The sequence below is a fragment of the Hippoglossus hippoglossus genome, chromosome 16 (genome assembly GCF_009819705.1).
Source record: "Hippoglossus hippoglossus isolate fHipHip1 chromosome 16, fHipHip1.pri, whole genome shotgun sequence".
NCBI classification, from domain to species: Eukaryota; Metazoa; Chordata; class Actinopteri; order Pleuronectiformes; family Pleuronectidae; genus Hippoglossus; species Hippoglossus hippoglossus.
In genome coordinates, this window is record NC_047166.1 from 6,238,722 (window position 1) to 6,265,182 (window position 26,461).

The 26,461-nt window shown below is 40.0% G+C and overlaps 4 protein-coding genes across 5 annotated transcripts in view; all 4 read left to right on the top strand.

Annotated features, from left to right (window-relative positions):
• The window catches only part of myom3 (myomesin 3), a 50,896-nt gene extending 31,591 nt beyond the window's left edge, over positions 1-19,305 (top strand). Inside the window, exons 19-37 of one of the 2 annotated variants that reach the window (XM_034612163.1) lie at positions 2,345-2,471; positions 5,214-5,395; positions 5,609-5,723; positions 6,430-6,586; positions 7,244-7,350; positions 8,065-8,109; positions 8,400-8,536; positions 11,161-11,305; positions 14,203-14,262; positions 14,666-14,733; positions 15,308-15,418; positions 15,698-15,785; positions 16,022-16,060; positions 16,348-16,453; positions 17,469-17,632; positions 17,768-17,804; positions 18,010-18,032; positions 18,123-18,178; positions 18,336-19,305. In XM_034612163.1, coding sequence (XP_034468054.1) covers positions 2,345-2,471; positions 5,214-5,395; positions 5,609-5,723; positions 6,430-6,586; positions 7,244-7,350; positions 8,065-8,109; positions 8,400-8,536; positions 11,161-11,305; positions 14,203-14,262; positions 14,666-14,733; positions 15,308-15,418; positions 15,698-15,785; positions 16,022-16,060; positions 16,348-16,453; positions 17,469-17,632; positions 17,768-17,804; positions 18,010-18,032; positions 18,123-18,178; positions 18,336-18,608 — 2,040 coding nt within the window. In that variant the 3' untranslated portion in view covers positions 18,609-19,305. Of the gene's footprint in view, positions 1-2,344; positions 2,472-5,213; positions 5,396-5,608; positions 5,724-6,429; positions 6,587-7,243; positions 7,351-8,064; positions 8,110-8,399; positions 8,537-11,160; positions 11,306-14,202; positions 14,263-14,665; positions 14,734-15,307; positions 15,419-15,697; positions 15,786-16,021; positions 16,061-16,347; positions 16,454-17,468; positions 17,633-17,767; positions 17,805-18,009; positions 18,033-18,122; positions 18,179-18,335 lie in introns of those variants that run through there. The other variant, XR_004616597.1, reaches the window with a different exon arrangement.
• The window catches only part of LOC117777400 (hemicentin-1-like), a 1,765,934-nt gene that overhangs the window by 1,036,892 nt on the left and 702,581 nt on the right, over positions 1-26,461 (top strand). The gene's annotated exons all lie outside the window — the stretch shown is intronic.
• Positions 20,002-20,882, top strand: fabp10a (fatty acid binding protein 10a, liver basic). The gene is made up of 4 exons (XM_034612263.1): positions 20,002-20,160; positions 20,248-20,420; positions 20,585-20,674; positions 20,781-20,882. The coding sequence occupies exons 1-4, from the start codon at positions 20,094-20,096 to the stop codon at positions 20,829-20,831; spliced, it is 381 nt and encodes a 126-aa protein (XP_034468154.1). The 5' UTR covers positions 20,002-20,093; the 3' UTR covers positions 20,832-20,882.
• Positions 21,710-26,313, top strand: srsf10a (serine and arginine rich splicing factor 10a). Its single transcript, XM_034612248.1, has 6 exons — positions 21,710-21,900; positions 23,413-23,517; positions 24,458-24,561; positions 24,676-24,844; positions 25,549-25,599; positions 25,685-26,313. Exons 1-6 carry the CDS (start codon positions 21,836-21,838, stop codon positions 25,956-25,958), a joined length of 768 nt encoding a protein of 255 aa, XP_034468139.1. The 5' UTR covers positions 21,710-21,835; the 3' UTR covers positions 25,959-26,313.

Consider the following 26,461-nt stretch of genomic DNA (forward strand, 5'->3'; position numbering starts at 1 on the left):
ATCATAAGATAAACATACTAGCTTTGGCTGCAGTATCTTGCTGTCAGATGAATCCTATAAGTAATATATAGAATGAAATACTTATTCACAGGTAACAGGAAGTAGTTTTCAGCTTCTGATGAAAATGTGGAGAGTTAATATAGATTCCTAAGATCAACCAAGGTTGTTCTACACATCATTACCATACATTAATTACTTTTAATCTAATTACACCAATAACAGTTTTCTCCTATATTAAGCAGCTGTCTTTAAAATATGGCCAAAGCTCCCTCATCCACATTGGCTGTGTCACTAGGCAACAAGCTGTGTCCATGGAGACCTGGAGGAAAGTTGAATCTATAACCTGACTTAGGTAGATTACAAGTCCTCTGTAATTAGACATTGTGCGGACGTGTGGTCATTTTTAGCTGCTGGGAAAAACAAAGACGAAGCCAATTAGACAGAAAACGACAGTGTCCCTGTAAATCAAAGTTAGAGGTGAGGACGACTGGAAACACCTTCGACTGAAGAAACCATTCCACTGAGGACACGCAGCTCCCCCTTTTGGGCTAAATGAGCAATATTAACAACCAAAGGAACCAGACACTGAAGTAAAAGTACCATGAAAATACTGTAAACGTGACACCGTCTTTTACAAGTAAAGCTGCTTTATTTTGAGTAGCTTTGAGATGCATCGACTCGTACTATATATCACATTATTAGATAACGACAAGTAATCCCAACTACAGGCTTATTGGTCGGGGGCACAAGAAAGAAAAAATTGGGAAACTAAACGTTAAATCTTCTTTTAGAAGCTTATCACATGTTTTTTTATTGAAAAGGGAATTAAATTAATCAATTAAAGCTGTTAGATAAATATACTGGAGTAGAAAGAACAATCTTTTCCTCTGAAATGTACAAGTAGCTTACAGCTGTACGCAATTATTAGTTTTTACTTTATTGTTATTTTAACACTTTGAGCTAAATTTTGTGTATCAAAGCTGCTGTACAAATATAATTTATTATTATTATTATCATTAATGCGCTTAGTTACTTTACAGCAATGTGGAAGTTTATATAAATGGTGCATGAGGATGGCTGTGTTGGGATGATTGTGATTACAGTTGCTCACGTCTCCCTGATCGTGACCCTGAACCTAAGAGGCGGACGCTTCACTCTGATCTCAAAGGTCGACAACCAGATGATGAATGGATCATATTAATCAAATGCAGCCTGTTCGCCATCTAGTGGATGAAAGCTGTACTTCGTTCCACTTCTTAGGCCATGACAACCATTGTCTCGTCTGGTCTGTCTATTAATCTGATAACAGGGTTGTGCTTCTACCTGAATCTGGTTGGAGAGGCAGCTATAGATAATGATGGGGGGGTGGTTTTGTGGGGGAAATTGGTTTTTAGATAGCCATTGTTATTGCTCTGAAATAAGCTCCCTCTGCTTGTGTCAATTAGCTGCCGGGAGCGTTAGCAGAAGTTCACAACTGTTCACGGGCGAGATAAGGGCCTTAAAGTCTAAGTGGCTGTGAATAGGAAGATCAATGAACAGATCAATGAGGCTGAGTCCTCCTCTCTTCCCAAAGAAAAAGTGTCTCAGGGACTCGGCAGGAAAATGCTGTGGCAGCAGCAGCAGCAGAGCTAATCCCACATGAAATGCCTGCTGGAGTCTGGAGTGTAACTGTACCGGCAGCGTCTGCTCCTGTGTGATGTGACAGCTGATCCTCGTTGAAACCGGCAGCAGCGACGGTCTGACCTGAGTCGCTTGGATTCACACAAAGGAATATTATGGTATAACCAGGATACAGAGTGCTGCACATACTGTGTATTATCAAACAGTTCTTCAGAAAGTATAAAGAAAGGAAGGAAACCAGTCCGGATTTTACAGTGAAACATGTCCTGTATTAGACTGGAGAGGTTGGTGGTTCAATCCCTGCTCCCGTCAGTGCATCTGTGGAAGTGGCCTTGGCTAAAATGCTCCAAATTGCTCTGTATGAATGTGTGTGTGTGAATGTGGCTTGTACTGTAAAGTGCTTTGAGTGGTGGACTAGAAAGCTATGTAAATACAGTTCATAAATTAAATAGCCTTGTCATTGAGGATTGTGCTTGAGCAAACCTAATTAAATTAAGATGGAGACATGCACTGACACACATCCACTAAAACAATAACAAAAAAACAGAAAAGAGCTGAACACCTGATGTATGTCCGTTTCATCAAACTATTTAATGGCAAATTGATATTTTAAAATGATCAGATATAGTATTGAAACTTAATATATTTGTATCTGCACCCCTTTGTCTTCAGCTTCACCGGGTTGTCCTGTCATTAACGTTTTGTCCCTGCTTTGTTTCCATAGGTGTGTGACCTGTCCAGTGGGAACTTGTACCAGTTCCGTGTGTTTGCAGCCAACAGGGCTGGTGTTGGGAAGCCCTCCGAGGCCAGTGAAGCTTTCCTGTGTGAGAAGTGGACAATGCCAGAGCCAGGTCAGTCAGAAACGACACTTCACTTCAAAATCAGTCAATCTAAATACTTTGGAAATGGAAAAAACCTTCTCTGCACATCTTATATTCATTTGTCGATCCCCCCCAACAAGTCTTTTACAATATATAAGAAATTTAGAGTTAGAAAATAACTTGTGAAACCTCTCTTCATTAAAAATAATCCAGAGCAAACAGATATTTTACATACTGGTCACAAGATGTTACGAACTAATCTTGATATTGAATTAATTTTGCTTCCAGACTTGCTGTGAAACAAGATCACACACATCCTCTTTTTTAGAGATTAAAAGTGAGCACAGAGGAACCGTGAAGCTGAAAACATCCAAGCAACAATATGTAAAACATGTTCTTGAATGTCGGAGGTCATTAACTTTGTAAATTCCAACTTTCTAATTAACTGTGTCATTACCAACCTAAAGGCTGCGAGTTCACACAACAAAAGCTTTATTGACCCGGGCGTGTAAAGGGAGAGTAATTGATTGCAGACCATCCATCAACCCGGAGGAGCCATTACCATTACCACCATTTTATGTTTATTTGAAACGACACCGTTAAAAGTGCATATGGTGGTTTCACGTGAAATTAGACTGGTCGATAAGAGGTGCTAGAATTAAAAACTGGCTATTTGAATAGAGTGCCATTTAAGTGCAGAGTAGAGGCAGTGGTCAGCAAACAAGTGCACGATGCAGTAGCTGCAGTAATGGTGTAGAATTAGTGGTGGTTGGTGTCATACATGTATCCTTTGGTATTACTGGGGTTAGTGGTCAGTGGTTCTGCTGCTGAAATGTGGTTGAACAGAACAATGAGTCCACAAGTGAAACTGCTCGGAAAGGTGGAAATCAAAAACCCAATTTTTGAAACATAAGAAATATAATTTTACCTGATTTTAAATACAACGGTCATCGATCTAGTGCAAAACAAATAATAATGAAATTAGATTTTTTTTTTTGTGAAAAGTGAACTATAAAAATAAAAAAGTGTGTAATCAGTGTAGCTGTATTATTAATTCTGTAGCAATACTTAAAATGTGCTTATGAATTCAATCATGTTTCCCATATAGGAATTATGGATAATGTTGAATATATATCTTTATACTATATAACAATTCTGCTTATGGTTTAACTCACATCAATTTTTAATTATTACAGATACAGTCAGATTAGAGTAAAGAATATTCCACGTATTCAGGAGTTGAAAGAAGTCAACAATAAAGTAAATTTAGTCGAGTCATGTAGAAGCAGGTTTGTTTCATCTAAATTAAAAAGAGACATTACATGATAATATTTTTGGGTGATTTCACAAAATCTATCTATCTATTGATTAAAAGAATATGTATCTTGATCATGTGAGATTTCATGTTAATCAGTCCCATAAAGATGAACCATCTTTGACTTTATCTGGACATCAAAAAATAATATTCAATATTTCATCCAGAAGTCATAACTCGCTTCATGTCTGTAAACTAATTTCAATCAGAGCTCCATCATATAGGTGCATTACCACCAGCGTCACTGGACTGGTGGGCAGTCTTAATGCTTTCTAATGCAGGACTACATCATTGGATACTTGTGTCAAAGGGGTGCGAGTATTCCAGCAACTTGTACATATTATTTATTTAGGCACTGGTCTCCTCTCTTTTACTCCTCATACACTTGATATTTCTCTACTTCACTTATTGTTTTTACTTTGTTGTTTTTATTCCTTGTTATTGTGTCTATGGAGCAGATACCTGGCACAAGAATTTCCTTTGGGATAAATAAAGTTCTGTCTCATCTCAGCGGCATCTGTAAGAAGCTGTAGAGGCAAAGTCCAGGGCCAAGAAAACCCACCACTCACTACTGCTCATTAAGTTCATTGCTTCAGGAAAGACTTTGCTTCGAAACAAACTTCTGGACTTTGGACTTCTTCAAGCCAGGAGGGTTATTGCACTATATTGGAAGAGTGTGGATACTTCATCATTGGGGATGTGGAGAGCTCGGATTGTATTGGACCAGCAGAAAGACTTTGTTTATCTCTGGAAATGTAGGATGTACCTGAGGAGATCGTAATGGATATAAGGAAATAACTTAATTTATTTCTATACCACTAGATATTTGTATGTGGATGTGTAATATAGGTACATTTCTGGTCTTAATGTTGTTGAAGCACAACATAAAAACTGAAGGAGACTCCTCGCCATTTTCATTCTCTTCTCTCACCTGCAGAATTTAGTTAGAATATCAACCTGACACGATAAAAGTTTAGGCATCATAAATAAATACAACCACACACACACACACCGATTCTGCCCCAGACTTGGTCCAGTGTGCAGCGGCTCGGTCGACAGTCCCGACAGTCGAGCTCGGGCTCGTATCAGCCTCCTGTGACATTAATATTGAAAATGGAGAGAGGCCACTTTTAAAGCATAGCTCATTAATCTTGGCAAATGGGCTTTCCTCTGTGCCATTAATAATTTAAAAGTGACTGAAAATCATTAAGCAAATTAACTACTATGTGCCGGCATGGAGTCAGGAGGGGTAGATTAAAGCAAAGTCACTGTACTGCTTTGGACTCAGCTGGTATTCCTGCTTTTGTTTTGCTGCGACTTCCCAGCGTGACTAAAAGGTCGTATTTGGTCGGTTTGGATTCAGGATCAATATGTTGCTGGTCCTTGTTCCTCTGATCTCCAGCGCAAACACACTGACCGGGAGAGTTTGGTCGTGACCCCTTGCTCCTCTCCGTCAGGTTGCCCGTACGACCTGCAGTTCAGGGAGGTGAGAAACGACTCCCTGGTGCTGCTGTGGGAGGCTCCGCTGTACGAAGGACGAGGCCCCGTCACTGGGTATTTACTGGAATTCAGTCAGGGTGACCAATCAGACGACTGGACGTTTTTAAATGACGAACCAATCACTGACACAAAGTACAAGGTGAGTGGAACTGTTAAAAAAAGGTTTTGGTGTAAGATGAGTTTTACCTGATTTATAATAATAAAATATTCAGTTTTAAGTGGGAGTATATTATTATGTTATGGAAAACTCATTTTGCAGAAGCTTGCAGTGCTACATCCCTTTAGGTTATAAGGTTTTGAATAATCCAAAGGAATTATGGACATGACCAGTAAATGTTTGATGTGTTCCCAGGTGTCGGATCTTCAGGCAGGTCAGACTTTCCGTTTCCGTGTATCTGCTGTTAATGAGGCTGGGATGGGCCACGCATCCCTGCCCTCTGAGCCAGTCACAGCTCAGACCAAGCCAGGTCAGCCATCATGGTTCACACATATACAAGTATCTTAAGGATAATATAAATCCCCTCCGAGGCACGTTGGAGTAGCTGGACCTGCAGAAACAATATGAAATAATGAGAAAATCTAAAGATTGATATCACTCTCATGTCTTAAATATGAAGCTGGGCCCAGGAAATGATTAGCCTAGCTTAGCATAAAGACTGGAAACAGGGGTAAACTCCTAGCCTGACTCTGTCTTAAGCCTCCAGCTTCATATGACATTAGGGTGTTGTCGATCCTTTTGTGTTCTTCTCAACAAGAGCAAAAAAAAGCACATTTCTTAAAACGCTGAACTAATCCTTTGAAATCCTCTTTTCATGTCAGTTTAATGCAGTGATCAATAATATAGATGTTGCATTTACACCACAGAGCACGTGCGAGATGTAACCAACCAATCCATGCAATATTGATTTACTTTTTATAGTAAGATACATTTAAAAAAGAAATGAACGTGAAGACGTGGCTTTCCAGATATGCAGGGTATGCAAATAGCAAGAAAAAGAAATTAAGTTCAAATAAAGATGAGAGCATATTCAGGATAAGTTCATTTAAATTAAAACATTTATAAAGGACATGAAATATAAAGGACACAGAAAATGTGCAAGGAGTTAATCCATTTTTCATAAGGCGTTTTTTCTTCATCTGTATATTTGCTGTGATTACCTTTCCCCTCCTCAGGCACTAAAGACATTGAGATTGGCGTGGACGACGATGGGTTCATATTTTTGGGCTACGAGCCCGAGGAGGTGGATGATGAGAGCGAGTTCCTCTGGAGCAGAAACTACACGGAGCCTGTTGACCCCGACAGAACCCAAACAGAAACCACGAAGAACAAGTAGGTCGATCAAATGCTGCACGTTCTCTTTCCTGTGATCAGGTGGATCTGTGACGGGGTCAACGGACGGGGAAAGGTTCACTCCAGCTGGGAGGGGAATGTTTGGCTGGTGTCAGTCTCTGTGGAGCCTTTAAACTCGTCACTCTCCCACAGCGTCCTTGTGCTTTTCACACTCAAAGTGCCATCTCCTGTTTTTGCAGCTGCAGTGACCCACGTCTCAAAACGTTTCAAACTAACCAGAAAACAGGGATGGACAAAATATTATCACACAAACCTAGTTATGCTTCTACAGAATAACTTTAAAAAAGAGGCTATGTTAATATTAGGTGTTTTGAATTCATTGAATTCAAAATTTTGGGAGTATTTCCCACTGGGATTCCCACCGAATGTCGGCCTCTTTGGATTATCCAGTTCCCGAGCTTGAAGAAAAGCTGCCCTGCCACCTCTCACATCTCATTTACAGCATGTAGGAGAGAAATTTAATTTTATGTTCAGTCGGCTGTGAGGTGTTAAGTCAAAGCTACTGGGACAGGAAGCACTGTGAGATGTGATGGCTGGAGGCACAAAGCAGCACCCTCTGCAGCCTTTATCGCAGGTTGGATAAACACAAAGATAAAGATGCTCGCTCGATGCATTTGTCTGTTTTTCATCCGTCAGGTCAGTCCTCACCTTCAACGACCCCTCTGAGGAGGATCTGGGTCTGTACACCGTGGAGACGAGCGACAACCCCGACCTGTCGTCCAGCTACGACTTCACTGCTGAAGGTAAGAACCAGTTTTGTCCAATTCTTATTTTATCTCAAGCAAAATGAAAGAATACAGTTCAGATCTGTTGTTTTAGAGAAGCAGGACAAATTTTCCATCCATCCATTGGAGGAGCCAAGCAGAGCTGACTTTGGCCGAGAGGCGGGATCCACTGGACAGGTCGCCAGCTTATTGCAGGGCTGAATACAGCCATTCATGCTCACAGTCACACCTACAGGCAATTTAGAGTCTCAAATGAATCTGAGGTACATGTGTTTGGACCGTGGGAGGAAGCCGAGTAAAAGCAAGCAGACACGGGGTGAACATGCACACTCCACACAGAAAGACCCGGGTCAAACCCAGAAACTTTCTGCTTTGAGGTGGGGGGAGACCCAGAAGTCAAACCAGTGACCTTCTGCTAAAGCCATATGCACCCATGTGGTATGAGCCTCAACCATTCGGCGCTATCGGGTCACACTCAGGACTTTTAATTTTAAGGGTTATCAAGCTTTTCTCTCAAGCAAATAATCATCCCCCTCACAATCACTTCCACAAGGTCACGTCCGACGTCCAGCGAGGCCCGTTTTCAATCAACTCTCCAGCTTAGCAGCTTTACAAACAGAGCTACATGAGCCGCTGATCTACTCGGTGCTACTTTAACCGTGGGTATTACAATATGTGATCAAAGTTTAATCAAAGTGATTAACCTTCCGCTGCTGTTGTACTTTTTCACAGACCTTGAACGACTCAAAGAACTCAGCTGGCAGGTCAGAAATCCACGTATGTACCACAAAGATGCTTCATTGTGTGATTGAAGAGGTCTCACGGTTTTATCAGCTGCTAACGGAGTAATGTTTTATCCGGAGATTTGTTAGACATCCTACAAATGGTCTCAGCACATTGATTTACAGTATTGATTTAGAAATACAATACTCATGTAACACAACAGCAAACAAAACAGCAGGACTGGGACTAGTCAGTAGTCATGAAGTATTCGTCATTGATTAAATGATTTTCTAATTAATTCAGCTTAACCTCTAATACCCTGTGTTTGATTTCCTCTCTGGCAGTGATAGGTCTGAAGTCGGGCTGGCAGGTGGAGGTTTCTGAGGAAGGTGACGTTCGACTCTGGCTTCAGACGGAGAGTCTGAGTGACGCCGCCGAGCTCCGTCTCATCTTCAATGACCATGAAATCTCCAGCACTCCGGTAAGAGCCCGTCACACCGGCTGTCCTGTGGTGCGGCGGCTCACAGAGTCGAGCATGTCCCACACCCTGTCACAGTCGAGGATCGGATCCTCACTCTTACTAAGAAGCTTCATTCTGCGAAGTATTTTGGATGAAAGCATATACACAAACAGGAAATGTGGTATTTGTCGACAGGAAACACTTTATTGATTTGCAAAGGCTTCAATATTTTTGTGAACTCCTACAGAAACTAGAAAAGCACTCAGTGGAGCACAGACCTCCGCCACAGGCCCAACAGTCCCCTAATGAATCTAGATCCTGATTTCCTAAACATTTTCCATCAAGATGCATGAATTATTCTCTAAGAAATCAGTGAAGATTGTAAATCCCGATCATCAGTAAAATTGAATGCATTCTTCCCTGAACGATAACCACACCAGGTTTTGTGTTATTGGGTCCAGTAGTTTTTCTGATCCTACAAAGCAACAGACAAATGGACAAACAAACAAACTGAGACCAAATCACAACCTCCTCGGGGAAGGGAACAATAAATATCTTGATTTTAAGGACTTAGCTCGGCCGTGCAAGTGTTCATAAGGAAAACCACTGATTATTCAGGCTCTGTTGATTTCCCTGTGTGATTTGTCCATGTGGCCTCTACAGAACAGCCTGTGATTCATAACTTTGTCCTTTTTTGAATATGGAAATAAATATGCGTACATTTCCATGTCTGCAACAACAGATTTATTAGGTAAATTACAGACGTCATGAATCTCTACAATATACAGCATTAGCGTGTAGCTGCATGCATCTGTCTTTGTGACAAGTCACTATGAATCCAAAACAGCAATTATGTTTTATCAAACATCATGGAGGGCAGGAAATTGAGGCTGCCAACAAAGATGAAGGTGCAGGTGTGCGAGGCGGCAGAAGGATCCGGGAGCGGAGCTAATTTTGCATCGTGTGAGAGTGAAGGTGGAGAACATCTGTTTAGGGAAAAGCAGAGGAGGAATAAATATACAATTTGTACAATTTTCCCCAAACAAACATTGTTCAGAGTTATAAATCAACAGTATATTACTTCCTAATAGAGGCTCTGGATGAAATGGCTCTTTGAAATTCAAAAGAGACGTAGACGTGTGAGGCATCAAGTAAAATAATTTAAAGCAACAATATGTGACATTTACTGAGCAACAGCGCCCTCTGCAGCCACAGGTAGAGATTGACATGTAGAGGAATAAACAGTCTATCAATGTATTGAGTGGAGCTCTGACATGGAGATTACCCATGATCCTCTGCTTCCTGAACCAGAAGAGCTGCTGATGTAACAAATCCACAAACAATCCTGTTTAGAATTGTTCATATTTTAAAAGTTTTCCTTCTGAATATTGGAGATAAACTCAGGTTGTTAATGTCTTCTGAGTCTTTTTAACTGATCTACAGTTCAGCTTTACTCTTCAACTTGCTGGAGCTGATTCTGACAATTGAAGCACAGGAGGTCGTACCCACTCACCAAAGTTACGTAGAACAGACGTACAGGGTGAGGAGTGGGAACCAAAGAGGAAACATTCTCCAGGGAACCATCAAACTCATTCTGAAGCTGCTATTTTAGGGTAAAAAGCTGCATCGGGTTGTTTAAAGATATATTCATGATAAACATACGTGTAGTTTTCAGCACATCTTCCACATATTTCACAAATGACCTCCAAATCCATTTCCTTTAATGAAGCAGCTCAGTCAAAGCCACAGGGACCCAAACCAAAAAGCATTCTCATAAACATTCATTGCATCATTACTGGAGAAATGTTGTGACGCTGTAGCACAAAGGAAAATGAAATATATAGAGACGCGGCGCAGAGAGTTCACTTGACATTTGAAAGCGCTGTTTGAAATGAGACGACCTAAAATAAAGGAACTGTGTAATCATCCAGGAACATAAACTGAACGTGAATAAACCTCCTCCGCACCAATATGTGTGTTATGACACCGTGCTAAAAATAATCAGCACGCCTGTCGTCTCGGTTATTGAACCGTGCAACCAACGTGTCCACAGAGAGAAAATCAAACACAGCGCCGTACATATATTTATTGTGGTTTCACAACTCAGTCTGCTGCACTTTGTTTGTCTGTGTTAGCTCGTGTTTCGCAGGAGGCGGGAGACTGCTTTACATCCGGCTGCTCTCCATTCACCGCTCGCATTCCACTTTCACTTGATGCCATTATTCGCCGGTATCGCGGCTCCATCCGAACACCGCTGATTGCACGTTATTTCCAAATGATCACAGCTGAGGTTTGCAAATTCAAAAGCCATTTGGCTGATTAAGGCCCTTAGGCTTGCCATTCATCACAAATCACAGCCACCACTGAGGCCGATCAACATGCACGGCACACACTTATCCTGATGATGAATGTAAAAGCCATGAAAATGAGCTGAAAGGCTGTTTCCTCTGTGTATTTGATTGTTTGTGTGTGTGTGTTTTAAAATATGTATAAGAGTCGTCTATACTGCTCCTGTCTGTGTTCTCCCTGGATGAGCAACCATCCAGCAAACGGTGATGTCCTGTCTGCACTCGTCTGTGTGCCATCTGTCTGCATCGAGCTGATGTGTACTGTACGTGTGCCAACGCTTGTTTGCTCGTCCGCAGCACCGTCAGATCAACTTGGACAGGGCCAAAGGTCTGGTGGAGATACTGTTTGATCGGCTGCGTGAGGAGGACGAGGGCTCGTACACGGCTCAGCTGAGAGACGGCCGCGCCAAGAACCAGTTCACTTTGGTCTTTGTGGATGAGAGTAGGTCACTCACCTGCCGCCAAGTGGTCTTCTTAGCTTTGTTTTTTAGTTTGTACCATAATAAATGACGATCAATGTTAATGGGAACGTGACACAAAGTCAGTTTTCTGAAGGATTTAGCAGCTTAATGAACTGACATATTTTTATAGTCTATTTCAATGGGATCACTTTAGGTCACAAATGTCATTTCCTCAGCACATTTAGATATTCATGTTAGAAAAAATACAATTGAACAAAATAATAAAAATCCGAACAACAAACACAGTATGAGTGGCATCAATGTAAATGTGACATCACTCAAGCTAGTTTAATACTGGTATATTTTTAATTAATGATTAATGAATGTTATCTACTTCTTATGTATTTACATTTTGAAACCCAGCCATTATTGTTGGATATACACTACCGTTCAAAAGTTTGGGGTCACTTAGAAATTTCCTTATTTTTCAAAGAAAAGCACTGTTTTTTTCAATGAAGATAACATTAAATTAATCAGAAATACACTCTATACATTGTTAATGTGGTAAATGACTATTCTAGGTGGAAACGTCTGGTTTTTAATGAAACATCTACATAGGTGTATAGAGGCCCATTTCCAGCAACTATCACTCCAGTGTTCTAATGGTACATTGTGTTTGCTAATCGCCTTAGAAGACTAATGGATAATTAGAAAACCCTCGAAAACCCTTGTGCAATTATGTTAGCACAGCTGAAAACTGTTTTGCTGGTGAGAGAAGCTATAAAACTGGCCTCCCTTTGAGCTAGTTGAGTATCTGGAGCATCACATTTGTGGGTTCGATTATACTCTCAAAATGGCCAGAAAAAGAGAACTTTCATGTGAAACTCGCCAGTCTATTCTTGTTCTTAGAAATGAAGGCTATTCCATGCGAGAAATTGCGAAGAAACTGAAAATTTCCTACAACGGTGTGTACTACTCCCTTCAGAGAACAGCACAAACGGGCTCTAACCAGAGTAGAAAGAGAAGTGGGAGGCCCCGGTGCACAACTCAGCAAGAAGACAAGTATATTAGAGTCTCTAGTTTGAGAAATAGACGCCTCACAGGTCCTCAACTGGCAGCTTCTTTAAATGGTACCCGCAAAACGCCAGTGTCAACGTCTACAGTGAAGAGGCGACTCCGGGATGCTGGCCTTCTAGGCAGAGTGGAAAAGAAAAAGCCATATCTGAGACTGGCCAATAAAAAGAAAAGATTGATATGGGCAAAAGAACACAGACATTGGACAGAGGAAGATTGGAAAAAAGTGTTATGGACAGACGAATCAAAGTTTGAGGTGTTTGGATCACACAGAAGAACATTTGTGAGACGCAGAACAGGTGAAAAGATGCTGGAAGAATGCCTGACGCCATCTGTCAAGCATGGTGGAGGTAATGTGATGGTCTGGGGCTGCTTTGGTGCTGGTAAAGTGGGAGATTTGTACAAGGTAAAAGGGATTTTAAATAAGGAAGGCTATCACTCCATTTTGCAACGCCATGCCATACCCTGTGAACAGCGCTTGATTGGAGCCAATTTCCTCCTACAACAGGACAATGACCCAAAGTACACCTCCAAATTATGCAAGAACTATTTAGGGAAGAAGCAGGCAGCTGGTATGCTGTCTGTAATGGAGTGGCCAGCGCAGTCACCAGATCTCAACCCCATTGAGCTGTTGTGGGAGCAGCTTGACCGTATGGTACGCAAGAAGTGCCCATCAAGCCAATCCAACTTGTGGGAGGTGCTTCAGGAAGCGTGGGGTGACATTTCTACAGATTACCTCAACAAATGAACAGCTAGAATGCTAAAGGTCTGCAATGCTGTAATTGCTGCAAATGGAGCATTCTTTGACGAAAGCAAGGTTTGAAGAACAAAATTAATATTTCAAATAAAAATCATTATTTCTAACCTTGTCAATGTCTTGACTATATTTTCTATTCATTTTGCAACTCATTTGATAAATAAAAGTGTGAGTTTTCATGGAAAACACGAAATTGTCTGGGTGACCCCAAACTTTTGAACGGTAGTGTATAATATATAGATAATTGAATAGAGATAAGATGTTATTGTTCCCCACCTGAGAGAAAAGTTTGGGATTGAAGGACGACATATCACAAATAGTGTTAAATAAATAAATGAAACTCAGTCGACACACTATTCAGAAAAAAAAGCATGTCGCCTTTTCTCAGATACAATACCCCACCCCATAAAAGTATAATCAGTTTACGATCCTTCAAACAAACCTCACGACCGAGCATCAGTGTCCTCCACCCAAGATCAATAATATAATTCAGAGGAACATTAAGATCAGGTGGGTTTTTTGTGGGAGTTTTGTTATTTTCTCACAACAGTGATGGCGTTTTGGGGCAAATAACAGTTTTTCAGGTCGTCAGCCTCTCATGGTCCCATTATATCTGAATGCCAAACATTTACTCAACTTAATTACACCATCATCTGCAGAAATTACAGGATATGATTTGCACCGCAATAACTTCTGGTTTTGCAGGGACATAAAATCCAGGTCAAAGAATCATCTTTTAAATCTTGTCTTGAAGCAAACTTTAATTATCCTGATTTCATTTTACTGGAACTGGTTTCACTTATCTTATTCTGATCTGTGTCTTTGTTACTTAGATGAATTTCCTCATTTGGTTAGAATTTATATTTGAGAAAATAGTTTTTCTTGTGTGAAAGTAAAGATAAAGATCAATAAAAAAAGATTATAACGAACAGTCTTAAGTGCAACAACAGCAAACTGTGTTCTGTCATCACGTGCTTGACAATAAGAATCTGTTGGCGCGACAGGTTGTCATCATTTCCTCCATTGTGATTCTGCTGGTCTGTGAACCGGGGTCTATTTTTCCCTGATATTCATAAATTCTGATATAATTCTTTGTTTCTTTGTCAGCGTTCCGTCAGACGCTGGCGTTGGCAGATGCAAACCGACGTGACCACCAGAGAAAGTCCGGTGAGAAAATCCAAAACCTATGAGCTGCAAGACTCAAATCCCAGTCAGACTCAGTGTGCTGGTTCATCCTGTAGTGAGTGACACCACGTTGCTTTGTAATGCAACAACACAACTCTGGCTTCTGATTGAATTTTACTTCTAACAGTTGCAGAAGCTTTTTAATGATTTCTACATTTAATGACAGGAAAGGAAACTTCTTTTGCTGAACGTCAGATGTGGAGAAAGTTAAACAACTCTTTTGAGACTCGTATAAATAACAATTTTCCATGTTGGTTTAAATCTTACTTCTGTCCCTTATATGGTTTATCACACTGAACAACTATCTTTTATACCTTTGTCTCTGTTACTGTGGTTCACTACAGATTTATATTGTATGTATTAATAATTTGCTCTGTTTTCTAAGGACCATATTTCCAGGAAATCCTGTCATGGAGTATAAATGAGGACTGTGAACTCATTATAAAGTGCAAGGTACTTTTACATAGAATAGATTTGCTAATGGGAATAATAGAATTAACAAAAAAGGAGTCCAAGAAATGTTATGTTTGTACTATTACCAGCCAAATACTTTCTTTTTAGTAATATAAGTTTACTAATTGGCAAATAAACTTGAAATATCATATTCCAGGAAATGTTGTCCTTTAATATTATTTAAAATTATCTCTGTCATGTTTGATTATTGAGATTCTGGCTCAGTCTACACAATTTCCATTACATTTTAATGTCCTAGCCAAGATAATGATGATTTACAGACAAACAGCAAAATACAACTTAAAACATTTCACAAAGAAGTGACACAATTTGTGTAAGAACCTACCAACCACAGCAGTATAACTATAATAGGAGAGGAGTTGACTTAAACCTTAAAATGGTAACTTGAAAAGTCTTAAAGCACTGAATTTAGTTTCCTCAAAACAGACACTTTTAGAAACTCTTAAACTTTATTTACAAAGGTCTAAACTTGGCTCTAAAATGAGTTTTGGTTTTGGTCTCATGTGAATTTCTGAGAGAATAGAACAGATTTGGTACGTCTCTCTTTACACAGGTGACCAACACAAACAAGGACACGTCTCTCAAGTGGTTTAAAGGCGGCGTGGCGGTGAAGCAGCTGTTGTACGACCAGTCGTCAGGAGTCAGCACACTCACCATCCCACAGGTATCCAGAAATAACCCTGATATATGATCTGTTTCCAGTTGGTTAATGTGTGGAGCGGCGTGAAGGCCTCAGACAAATGTGAATCAGCATTCATAAATGATGGTGTAGAGAGAGGGAAACACAAGCTGAACGCTCTGACAGGCAGATGATGTTCATAGGATTAAGTCTGGAAAGGTCCCAGATGCACCTTGACATCTATTTTAAATTTGAGAATTTGGGCACAAACACATCAATGTTTCATTTGAGAAACTTAACTTGGCGCTGGATGTTTTTCATTAGGTGACAAAGGAGGTGGCCGGCTCGTACAGAGCTGCGGTGTCAGATAAGAGAGGAGAGGATGTCAGCACCTTGGAGTTACTGGACAACGGTGAGACCTCGTCAAACAAGTGTCCACAAAATACATTTGTCCCTGTGTGCTTTTCAGTTTACAGAAATCATCCATCATCCATAGAAACGAGATAATTCATATGCTTTCTTTTTTTGTCATCTTATCTCATTATGTGTTCTCAGCTTCCATCTTCCACCTCCACTCTTTGGTTTGGTATTTGCAGCCGTATATAAAAAAAGACTGCACGGACACTTGATTGTTCTTTTTATTTACAGAGTATGACCAGCTCCTGCAGCAGCTGAGTAAACAGTGTGGTGAGTTATTCACGTCTTTAATGAACAACCTTTGTGTTGTATTTTACACTGGGTGTGGGTGTGTTGGGATGAAGATAATAAAACTGATAGCAGCGTTATTAATTATGACTTGTGTTGTTTCAGACAATATGAATGTGTTGACTAAGACTAAGTTGTATAAGACCCTCCAAGACTGTATATAAAGAGGTTGACCTCCCCAGATTATGTAAAAACAGTGTTTTATCCTGCCAGAGAAACAGAAAAGTATGTGAACTCTAATAAAATGGCTTCCCTGTGTGTCTCTGCAGCGCTATCAGCCGGACCACTGAGCATTCAGGGCACCGCTGCAGGTTTCAAGCTCTATTGCTCCCTCAAATACTACATAAGCTACCTGAAGACCAGCTGGAACTTCAAGTGAGTCCACATGCATCAATCTGACCTCATGACGAATGAAACTTAGCTTGAGTTCTGCAAGAGACCTCATTTGGAAAGTAGTTTAAAGCCCCAAAGTGCAGTCACCAGCGTGGTCGCACCACCACAGCTGCAGCTAGTGTACATGTGCACAGCATGGACGTAGCCACATAAAACCCAATGATGGTACAAGAGAACACCATAGATGACACAGACAATGATAATCAACTAATCTATTGTAACATTTCTCCACTTGTTGGCAAAGTCTGAAACTCTGATTAATGTTCAGCCCCTAAGATGCTCATCAAAGTTCTACTAGTAACAATTTAGAAGACTAAACTTTAACACTGCAGCTGGATGTTGATGTCTCCATTCAAATGTGGAGGCACATCTGGACTCTCAAACACCTGCTTCATCCTACTTGTGTTCTATAATCTCTTATTGCTGCACTAACCATGAGGTCCTTAGATTGTTTTCCAGAGTGTAAAGAAAATAAAGCTTCAGGGAAAGGATGGAACAAGTGGAGACTGTAAGAACTAATAAGATGTTTTTTTTCCGATCAAAAACATATTTAAAGGGAATATTTAAAGACTTTAATACGTTTGTAATTGTTTAATAGCACTGCTGGTTGTTTAATGAAACCTGATGAAGGCTTTCTGGGTATAGCTGGTTTCTTTAGTAAGGCCAATAGCACCATCTGCTGGGGAATTTAAGAATAGTCACTGCAAAAAGGAGGGAAACTGAAAAATAAAACAGAGTAAATGGATAAATATGAAAGTAAAAACATGTGCTTCAATTGTCCCTTTCACCTATTTATGAGTTTATAGTTTAGAATCATTGACTCTTGATTTTGTAAGAAATAAGATATTTACCTACAAAGTGCGTTTCGTTAACATTATCTTGCATTTAACTGATTATCACTACAAGGAGCATTGGGCAGTTAAACTTTTTGAGGATCTGGCATATACAAATAGGCAATTTGTATCAACATTATATATGTGTGTGTGTTCCCCTGTAGGGAGAAGAGGATCGACCAGGGAGCTAAAACAAAGACTGGGAGCAACATGCAGATGGTTTGGATTGAAATAGTCAACCCAACAGAAAACGATAAAGGCAAATACACCTTGGAGATGTTCGATGGCAAAGAGACACACAAACGGTATCTGGACCTGTCTGGACAAGGTGAGTGGAAATAATATTGTTTTGATTTAAATTGATCTATTGCACAATTTGTGATTATGAAAACATTTCAGAGCAAATGTGATAAGATTGGAATTGTTCAGTTTTTGTCTTGACCATTATGGTAACTTTCAACAGCCTTTGCTGATGCCTTGCTGGAGCACCAGAGGCTGAAGTAAGTGCTGCAGTAGATAGTAGCACCGTGCATGGTTTGCTGTGACACTAAAAGACAACAGTGGAGCGTCGGTAGTAAAAAAAAAACTGACACAGGGGTCATTTTTCCTTGAACCCTTTTCAATGAAAAGCATCTGAGCAGCGACTGCTGTTGCTTGACATTGTGCAATGTCATATTGATCTGACCCTTTGTTTTCATCCCTTAGGCAAGCAGCCATCGCTGAGAAAAGTGAGTCCCAGATTATGTGTTAATCCTTAAATATTTATGTCCACAACACAGATTTAAAGATTTTACAGTGGATGTCTTATTTTGTTTTAGATCGGGCCAAAGTGACAAAAGGTCTTCCTGATATGGTAGCCATCATGGAGGACAAGGTATGTCACTGTCAACACAGCACGGCAAACACTTGCACTGCGTTGTTGCTGTCAACAGTTTGTGTAAAGCAGGTTTGGAGGAACTACACTGTGGTTGCACCAGTTTGGGATGTGATTCCCTCTTGTCCATCATTTCCTCTCCTTGTCTTCTCCTCAGTCTCTGTGTCTGACGTGCTTCATCGAAGGAGAACCAGCCCCAGAGATTCTCTGGCTTCACAACGACAAGAAGATCGTTGACCAGACCCAGTTCACCATCACTAAAGAGCCCAAGTGCAGCACCATCACTGTCAACAACATCAAGACGGGAAATTCTGGAAAATACAGCATCCTTGTGCGCAACCAGTACGGTTGTGAGACGGTTGATGTGACAGTGAGCGTGTACAAGCATGGAGATAGGCCTCCAGCGAACGCTGTGGAGATGGGTTTTTAGACTGAAGATTAATCAAGAATTAACTCTGCATGTTTTATATGCTTCAGACTGAGATTACACTTTGCGTAAAGAGATGATGGAAGATATTCAATCCCAACATTTTGATCCAAAATCAAATATACACAGAGGGAAAGAGGACGTGGATGGATAGATAGAAGGTAAAATGAAATGATGGTGATTTATTCTCGTATTAGGGCATATGAGGGAATTATAATGAATGTGTCGGAAAAGCAATCTCCAAATTTTCTATAAAAGTTAAATACGAGACTGTGCATGCCATGAAAATGTAATTTTCTAAATTAACAGAGGATGGAGACGTCAAACTCACTGAGTGTTTCTTTACATAACAAGACTGACTAACATTTATTTTCCTCTTTAAAGTTCATTCAAGTTAATTCAAGGTCTTTATTGTCACCATTGATACCGTAGTGACTGGTGACTACAGCTTATGGTAGCAAATGTTAGCTGAAACTATTGTGTACCCTGCATAGGTTAGCTGATAGCTAATGTTAGTCAATGTTTGCAAACATTAGCAAATTAAACTAATTAGATTACTTGTAGTTGATTGTTGCTTTATAAACGACATCACACGGTCATGTTTGCTGGCCACAGTCACCATTGTGTGGAGCAACTGTTAAATCACATATGTGCCATTTGTTTGTGTGTGTGTGTAACATGGTGAATAAAGCTAATTCAGTAAAACATTTCACCAGGGTATTATTTTTACGAGCACATATAAAAATAACGTTTCATCTCATTACAGTAATCTTTAGTTGCAGTTCAAGATCATATATTGTTGTAAATGTGGACTACAGTTTTCTTTGTATATGATTTTGCAAGCAGGGACGATGTCTTGTACTTTTGAAAGCAAACAGTCCACAGTGTCATTAACCCCACTGGGCCCCAGAGTAACACCAGGAGGTTGAACCGCATACGTGAGGGAAGACACGTACAAAGTTTATTTAAGATCACGTTAAAATCAAAGAGTCCTTAGTAAATGTGGTTTATTTTATATTAAATTAACCTTATTCTGCTTTTGGTCGTGGTCGTTTGAACCTGATTTCTGAGCCTCTTGCATCCTGTCTGTCATCCATCAAAATCAACAACAATGCAAACATTTTGTATTTAAACAGTCGTCACTTTAATTATGCAAGTGTTCCATATTTCTGCATGCAATATTTTACGAGTAAAAATTTCAAAAGTCAGTGAAGCTCTGCCACACACAAAATTCGTGTGTAAGTTTAAACTCATTGGACGCTGCAGGTTTGGCCAAACAGGAGTAAGTGAACTCCAGGTTGTTCAAACAGCAGTGATTACTTCATTAAGGGGTTTGTTACTCATTACCCATCAGCACCGGGACCCCTGTGCTTTCCAGTATAAGAAGGTGGGAGCCGCCTCACGCTCTTCACATTGTGTTGAGCTTCACACATCTGTCACAGCCTCCAGCCCACTTTGCTGAAGGAGATCCCAGACCCTCGAGAAAACATGGAATTCAACGGAACATGGCAGGTTTACTCTCAGGAGAACTACGAGGAGTTCCTCAGGGCCATGGGTGAGAATAGCACTCGCAACCCAGACATTTTTCAGTCCTTGCTTTAAGTTCAACTGTGCACGAATTAACACAAAACTTTCTCAACAGATCTCCCAGAGGATGTCATCAAGATGGCAAAGGACATCAAGCCGATTACTGAGATCAAGCAGAGTGGCAAAGACTTTGTTATCACCTCCAAGACCCCAGGAAAGTCTGTGACCAACTCCTTCACCGTCGGCAAGGAGGCTGATATCACCACCATGGACGGCAAGAAGCTCAAGGTTTGTCCGTCTAACTCACATTCTATATTGCAAGACACGCAGAAGCTCAATAACTACAGTAATGTATCAGTCTTTGGTGTATATTTTTAGTTTAAATATGTTAAAAGCAGAAGTTATATTCCTAAAACTAATACTGTGTTTTGTATAATTTCTCTAACCACCAGTGCATTGTCAACATGGAAGGTGGCAAACTGGTCTGCAACACTGGCAAGTTCTGTCACATCCAAGAGCTCAAGGGAGGAGAAATGGTCGAGGTACAGTGCATCTTACCAGTAGACTCCCAATTACATGTTTCTCCTGATGCATGATCAGCTGAAATATATTAAATGCATTTTCTTTTTTTTTCTCATCCCTTTGCAGACATTGACCATGGGCTCAGTCTCTCTCATCAGGAAGAGCAAAAAGATGTAAACTTGGACGTGAAGAAAGCAATGTCTATTTAAAATAAAAGTGTTGATTAAATAAGATTGGTTTGTGTCATTTTTTTCTGTGCAAATGCTCATGCATTCCTCTCTTTGTAACGGCCTACTCACCTCAATACCTGATATTAAAAGATGAATGTAATAGACTGACCAACACCAACAGTTTGTGCACTATAGGTTTACTGAGACCCCTGCTGGTAGTGTGAGTTTGTGCAGGGGATATGCAGCACAAGTCTATAGGCATTTGTGATTTTAACCAAAAATAAAAATGAAACAAATCAGAAAACATATTCTGGGTGCAGACATTGATTGATGATGAGATAATGTCCCTGCAGCTCTGGTCCTTTTATGTTCCTTTGCTTTGTTTTTGTGTCATTTTGGAAGAGCTCGTCTAAATAAATAAGCTTTGGCTCTTTGCTCTGGACCAGGGTCCATGTGTGACATTAAATTATATTACATAATATTATTATATACATTGTAATTGTGTTGTAATGTGCAAATACAACACAATTCGAACAAATGTCAATATGCATGTTGCATCATCATTTGCTTATAGTGTCATTCTTCAACCGATAAAAGTGCTGAATTGGATTTGTAGAATGGATCCAAAGGTTTTATATTAATATCATTATTATTTTTGTTGTTGTTGTTATTATCATTAGTAGTAGTATTATTATTAAGGGATATTTACCATCTAGTCCTATATTCTAAAATATTATTATTGTTATTGTTATTATTATTACTACTACTATGCCTGTTGTTATAATTAATCTAATAATTATAAATAATATATAACAGGTCTAAAATATAACCTGTATGTGCGCCTTTGTCTCTGAGCATGCGCAGTGCGTCCAGAACACGTTGACCACGGCGCTAGCGTTAGCTTGTGTTAGCTCGTGTTAGCTGCAGCAGAGCACCGGGCTTTGTGGGGGTTAAGACCCAGCTGTAATAAACTAATTCACGGCCACTGTAGTGTGTAAGGGGCCGGTGAACATGGCCAGGTACCTGCGGCCTCCTAACACTTCTCTGTTCGTCAGAAACATCGCTGACGAGTCCAGGTATGTGGTCATTCTTTAACCATGCTAGCGTGAGTGGATGCGTGGCTAAGCTAACGCGATGCTAGTTCGTTAGCAAACATCTGTCGACAAAATGGCTCGTGAGGATCGAACCCAGACACAGAAGCGAACAGACACAGGCTCGGCTAACTTCGACCCAACACTGTTCGTGATCAGTGTTTACAGCTGAATGCATTTCACGCTGCTCAGGGTTTTATCAGTGCGTAGCAAACAGGAGCGTAAAGACTGTGTCGTTGACCTGAAGTTAATCTAACTACCCACAAAAACATGGATTATTTATATTCTGGACATGAATTATTGTTTTAATATTACTGTAACAGTGTGAAGCAAGTAACATGTATCCATAGTAATATAACCAACACGTTCATTTTAATTGAAACTGTAGCGTTAACTTACCTGCAAACTTCTCATGTCTCAGTTTTAAAAACCTTTACACAAAGGATATGGTGATTTATTTATTTCCTGGTTCTGTGTCATGGCAAAACATCCCACATGTGATTATTAAATAAATATTATTTATCTTCCATCTTCAGGTAATAATATAAAAACATAAAGTACTTCTACTGTATAGTCTTTTAAATATCTGTATTGATGTGAGATGAAAATGTCCAGGTTGCCAAATATCTTCAGTTCATCCTGATTAAAGGCTTCTCTCTTCTCTCATATCATTAAGTTCAGGCAACACAGTCAGTGCATAGTGAATATTCACACTTCTACTTTCTGTTTGTTGTCCTGTTAAACAAAGTCAAACACAGTTCCTGCTTTGCACCTAATTTATTAATGATAAATCAAAAGCTCTTGTGGCTTTATGTTTTAATCCCTTTTCTCGTTCAAAAACGCCTCTTTATCTTCGTCTTTGTTAAAGCTATATATCGTCCAAAACTATAACTTTCAGAAATTAAGTAAGAAGATTCACGATTCACTGTCAAGTTAACAAAGCTCTTTGAACAATAGGAGAATATACACAACTGTCGACAGACTTAAATAAAACATAATGCTACGGTTACTAACTTATCGAATTTTTGCTTTAAAAGTTACTAAAATATTCAATAAAATATCAATTAATACAATACTAAAATATGATATCTTGGTCCGCTGATCTTTATAAGAATACCAAGTTTCCCTCTGAAACACTTTTTGTGTTAAAATATAATGTGCAGTTGTCACATCTCTGAATCCATATATCCGTATTGTAGTTTGTAATTAGGAGTAAAGCCAATATCGTCAGTCATAAAACCTTATAACCAATATGTCTGTGAAAGGTTTTACTGTTGCTATTCCCATGTTTAATTTAACGTCTGGGTTCTTACATGTGCAGTTACACCTCGAGGACACGTCAGTTTGACATGGGCCAGTGATACATTTTGTTTGCAAACAGGTGTTGTCATGTTCTGTGCTGGAACCTGCTCTTGTGTACATACCCTGCACACCGAGCTCCAGCTGAGTTCATATGGTAGCCAGCAGAATAAATGTGCTTATTTCATGACACTTTAGGCCAGAGGATATACGACGTGAGTTTGGTCGTTATGGGCCTATTGTAGATGTCTACCTTCCACTTGACTTCTATACTCGACGACCGAGAGGATTTGCTTACATTCAATATCCTTTATTCTTTTCATTTCAAAATGGTGTTTTTTTTTAATGAGGAAATGTTAAGTATGAAAAAAATCTCACTATCCAGCTGCAGTGGAACCTTAACCTGATTTGTTTATTTGGGGAGGAGTCACTCTTATTTTTGTTTATTCACAAATGTTGATCCCATTGTGTGGGAATGTTTTTATGTAATATTTTAACATGTTTTTTGTTATCAAAGATACTGTTTTCAAATTCCAATCTATTCCTAACCAATATTTCCTCTGTTGTTGCCTTAGAATGGTAAAGATACAGTTCTGGAGACCCCACACCAAAGAAAGTTGAAAGGCGGTTGTAGAGTAGATTCAAGCCAAAGACACCCAGGCGACAAGCAGTAGTGGAATTGGGAAAATAAAGAGAGAGCAAAAGCATGAAGATACACAGAGGAGAAAAGAGAGCACCCAGGCTTCCGTTTGTCTACCAAAGGAAGGGAGGAAAAGCAAAGTGTTTATTGGGCAAAGACAAGCAGGAAACCTCAAGTTCTTCTGCCAAGACAATAAAGATCAAGCTGAAGGTCAAAGGTCAAGCATGTTAAAGGTAACAAGTCAAACTCTTCGTATCCTACCGAATCTGATCACCATCAACATTTGTCTTGTCTTCACAATCTGAAATCACAAATGGCCCTTTCTGATTCAATTTTATGTCATTGCAATTGCAGTAGGTATTACTGAAGACATGAAATTATGACTTAAAAACATTATGACAATAGAATGGATTATTACAATTTTACACTTTTCAATTATTACCTGAAATAAATTTGCCACACTGATCCAGTGGCTGTGTGTGTTTTTCATTTGTAGCCGTAAACGTGTGTTGCAGCCTTTTCTTTGTAATTGTTGTGCATGTGTGCAGACTTTTGTCCCAGCTTTCCCAATTTTCAAAATAAAAGTCCTTAACAGTACAGCACGTTTGAAGATGTCCGCGATGCAGAAGACGCGCTTCACAACCTGGACCGTAAATGGGTTTGTGGACGTCAGATTGAGATTCAATTTGCCCAAGGAGACCGCAAGAGTATGAACCGTTGCTTTCCTATCTAAGCATTAACACTTGTAACCTAATGCAACTTTGTCTGGCAAAAATATTTTATTTTGTACATAACATTCTGTTGTTAAACTGTCCATCAAGCACCCAACCAGATGAAGACGAAGGAGCGCAGTTCCCCTCGCAGCTCCTCTCGCCATGACGATGAGCGGGATAGCCGCCGAAGACGATCCCGTAGCCGCAGTTACGATCGCCGCAGGTCACGGAGCCCCTCCTACGAACGCCGTCCTCGGAGGTCGGAGAGCCCTCGAGAGTAAGTTGTTGGCATCCTTACTTTATTTACAATTGCAGTTTTCTTACATTGTCCATCACTTGATATTAGAATTTGTTGTGTTGCAAAGCTGTGCTGTATCAATCACTGTTTATTAGACTGTTTATTAGACCTATAATGTGTGTACTGATTTGGGGTTGGACTTAAACTGAAATACATTGTTGACATTGAATGCTTGGTCACATAATTTTACAACTTAAAACTATATTTAATTTAGACTAAGTTCCTTACAAATCACAGATGCGTGGAGCACTTTGGATTATTTTGGTAAAGGTTTAAAGTATCAGAAACAGAACTTAACTTAAATCATATAAGCACTGTTTAAGTTTCTGAAGGATCCTTAACAAAGGGTCTTTGTGTATTTAAGATTTTGACCGTGCCACCTCCGGCTTGCACCACTTACACCAACATCTCACCAAAAAAAAACCTGCATGAGTCAACTGAAACTCAACAGGATTTGGTTGACTGTGTGGTTTGTTTCTAAATTTAGAAAATACATGCTGTCCTTTTATGACCAGAGAGGAGGTCCTACTGTGGGGGAATGTGTATTCAGGCAATCAAAACTAGGAGTGTCAGTAAATGTGCCAAACATTATATCCTGCTTCATTACAAGAACACATTGTAGAAATAATTTGGTGCGAGCTACACCCTGAAAAACTGGTCTGTTGTCTTTGTTCCCTGCACAGATCTCGGTCCTACAGTCGACACAGACGGAGCCGAAGCCAAGAAAATGACAAGTATGATCAAAAGTTTTCTTGTGGTCAGTAAACGGCTAAACAAGTATTTCCTTCCCTTATCATTTATAATGCTTATTGCCACCAGGTACAGAGGTCCTCCCCGTGATCACCACAGAACACACCATGAACCAGGGTCACGCAGCCGCTCTGCGTCCCACTCTCCCTTAGCCTCCAGATCCAGGCCCAAAGGTAAAAAGAGCCAGTCCAGGTCCCACAGCCCGGCTGAAGATTTCCACCCAACCTCCAGCTCCCAGAAACAGTCTGTGGGACGCTCTCCATCCCGCTCCTACTCTAGATCCATGTCTCGGTCACGCTCTCGCTCCAGATCCTGGGCTGGACGCAAGTCTGGTGGTCACTAACTCTCTGGTCTTCCAAAGCCCTTGAGGATGTTACTCTTCAACTTATAACTACAGTGTTATGCTCTATATTTGAATTTGATTATCATCACATTTTAGAACGGGCTGTTGCCAAAGGAAAGAGCAGTAGCAACAGCTTGGTTATTTTTATGCTCAGTGAAAACTGTTTTTGTTTTTAGGAAATTCACGAGCACAGGCCAGGTTGAGTTCTTTTCGACGTGTGTAATGTTGGATGTTGAAGGGTAAGATAATGTCATGGGTACGATATAATTTTTTTTACTTTGAGTATGCAATACAGACCATCATATTCTTGTTAATATGCTGTCTCCATTTGGTGTGTTATGTAAAGGAATAAAAACTCAATTAAACTTCTGGCCAGTATTACCAATGTGTTTAAATAACCCGACCCCACATGTCTGGATTCAGGGGCGCTGATGTACTGGAATAGCTGTTACCATAGTAACTGTGGCAGTGGCTGATGAATGGTACGTGGTCAGTTGCCTCTT

Coding starts and splice junctions, on each gene's coding strand:
- fabp10a (XM_034612263.1), top strand. CDS start 20,094: ATGGAATTCAACGGAACATGGCAGGTTTACTCTCAGGAGAACTACGAG. Junction 20,421..20,584: donor TGGACGGCAAGAAGCTCAAG/GTTTGTCCGTCT, acceptor TCTAACCACCAG/TGCATTGTCAACATGGAAGG. Junction 20,675..20,780: donor AGGGAGGAGAAATGGTCGAG/GTACAGTGCATC, acceptor ATCCCTTTGCAG/ACATTGACCATGGGCTCAGT.
- srsf10a (XM_034612248.1), top strand. CDS start 21,836: ATGGCCAGGTACCTGCGGCCTCCTAACACTTCTCTGTTCGTCAGAAAC. Junction 21,901..23,412: donor AACATCGCTGACGAGTCCAG/GTATGTGGTCAT, acceptor ATGACACTTTAG/GCCAGAGGATATACGACGTG. Junction 24,845..25,548: donor AGGTCGGAGAGCCCTCGAGA/GTAAGTTGTTGG, acceptor TTCCCTGCACAG/ATCTCGGTCCTACAGTCGAC.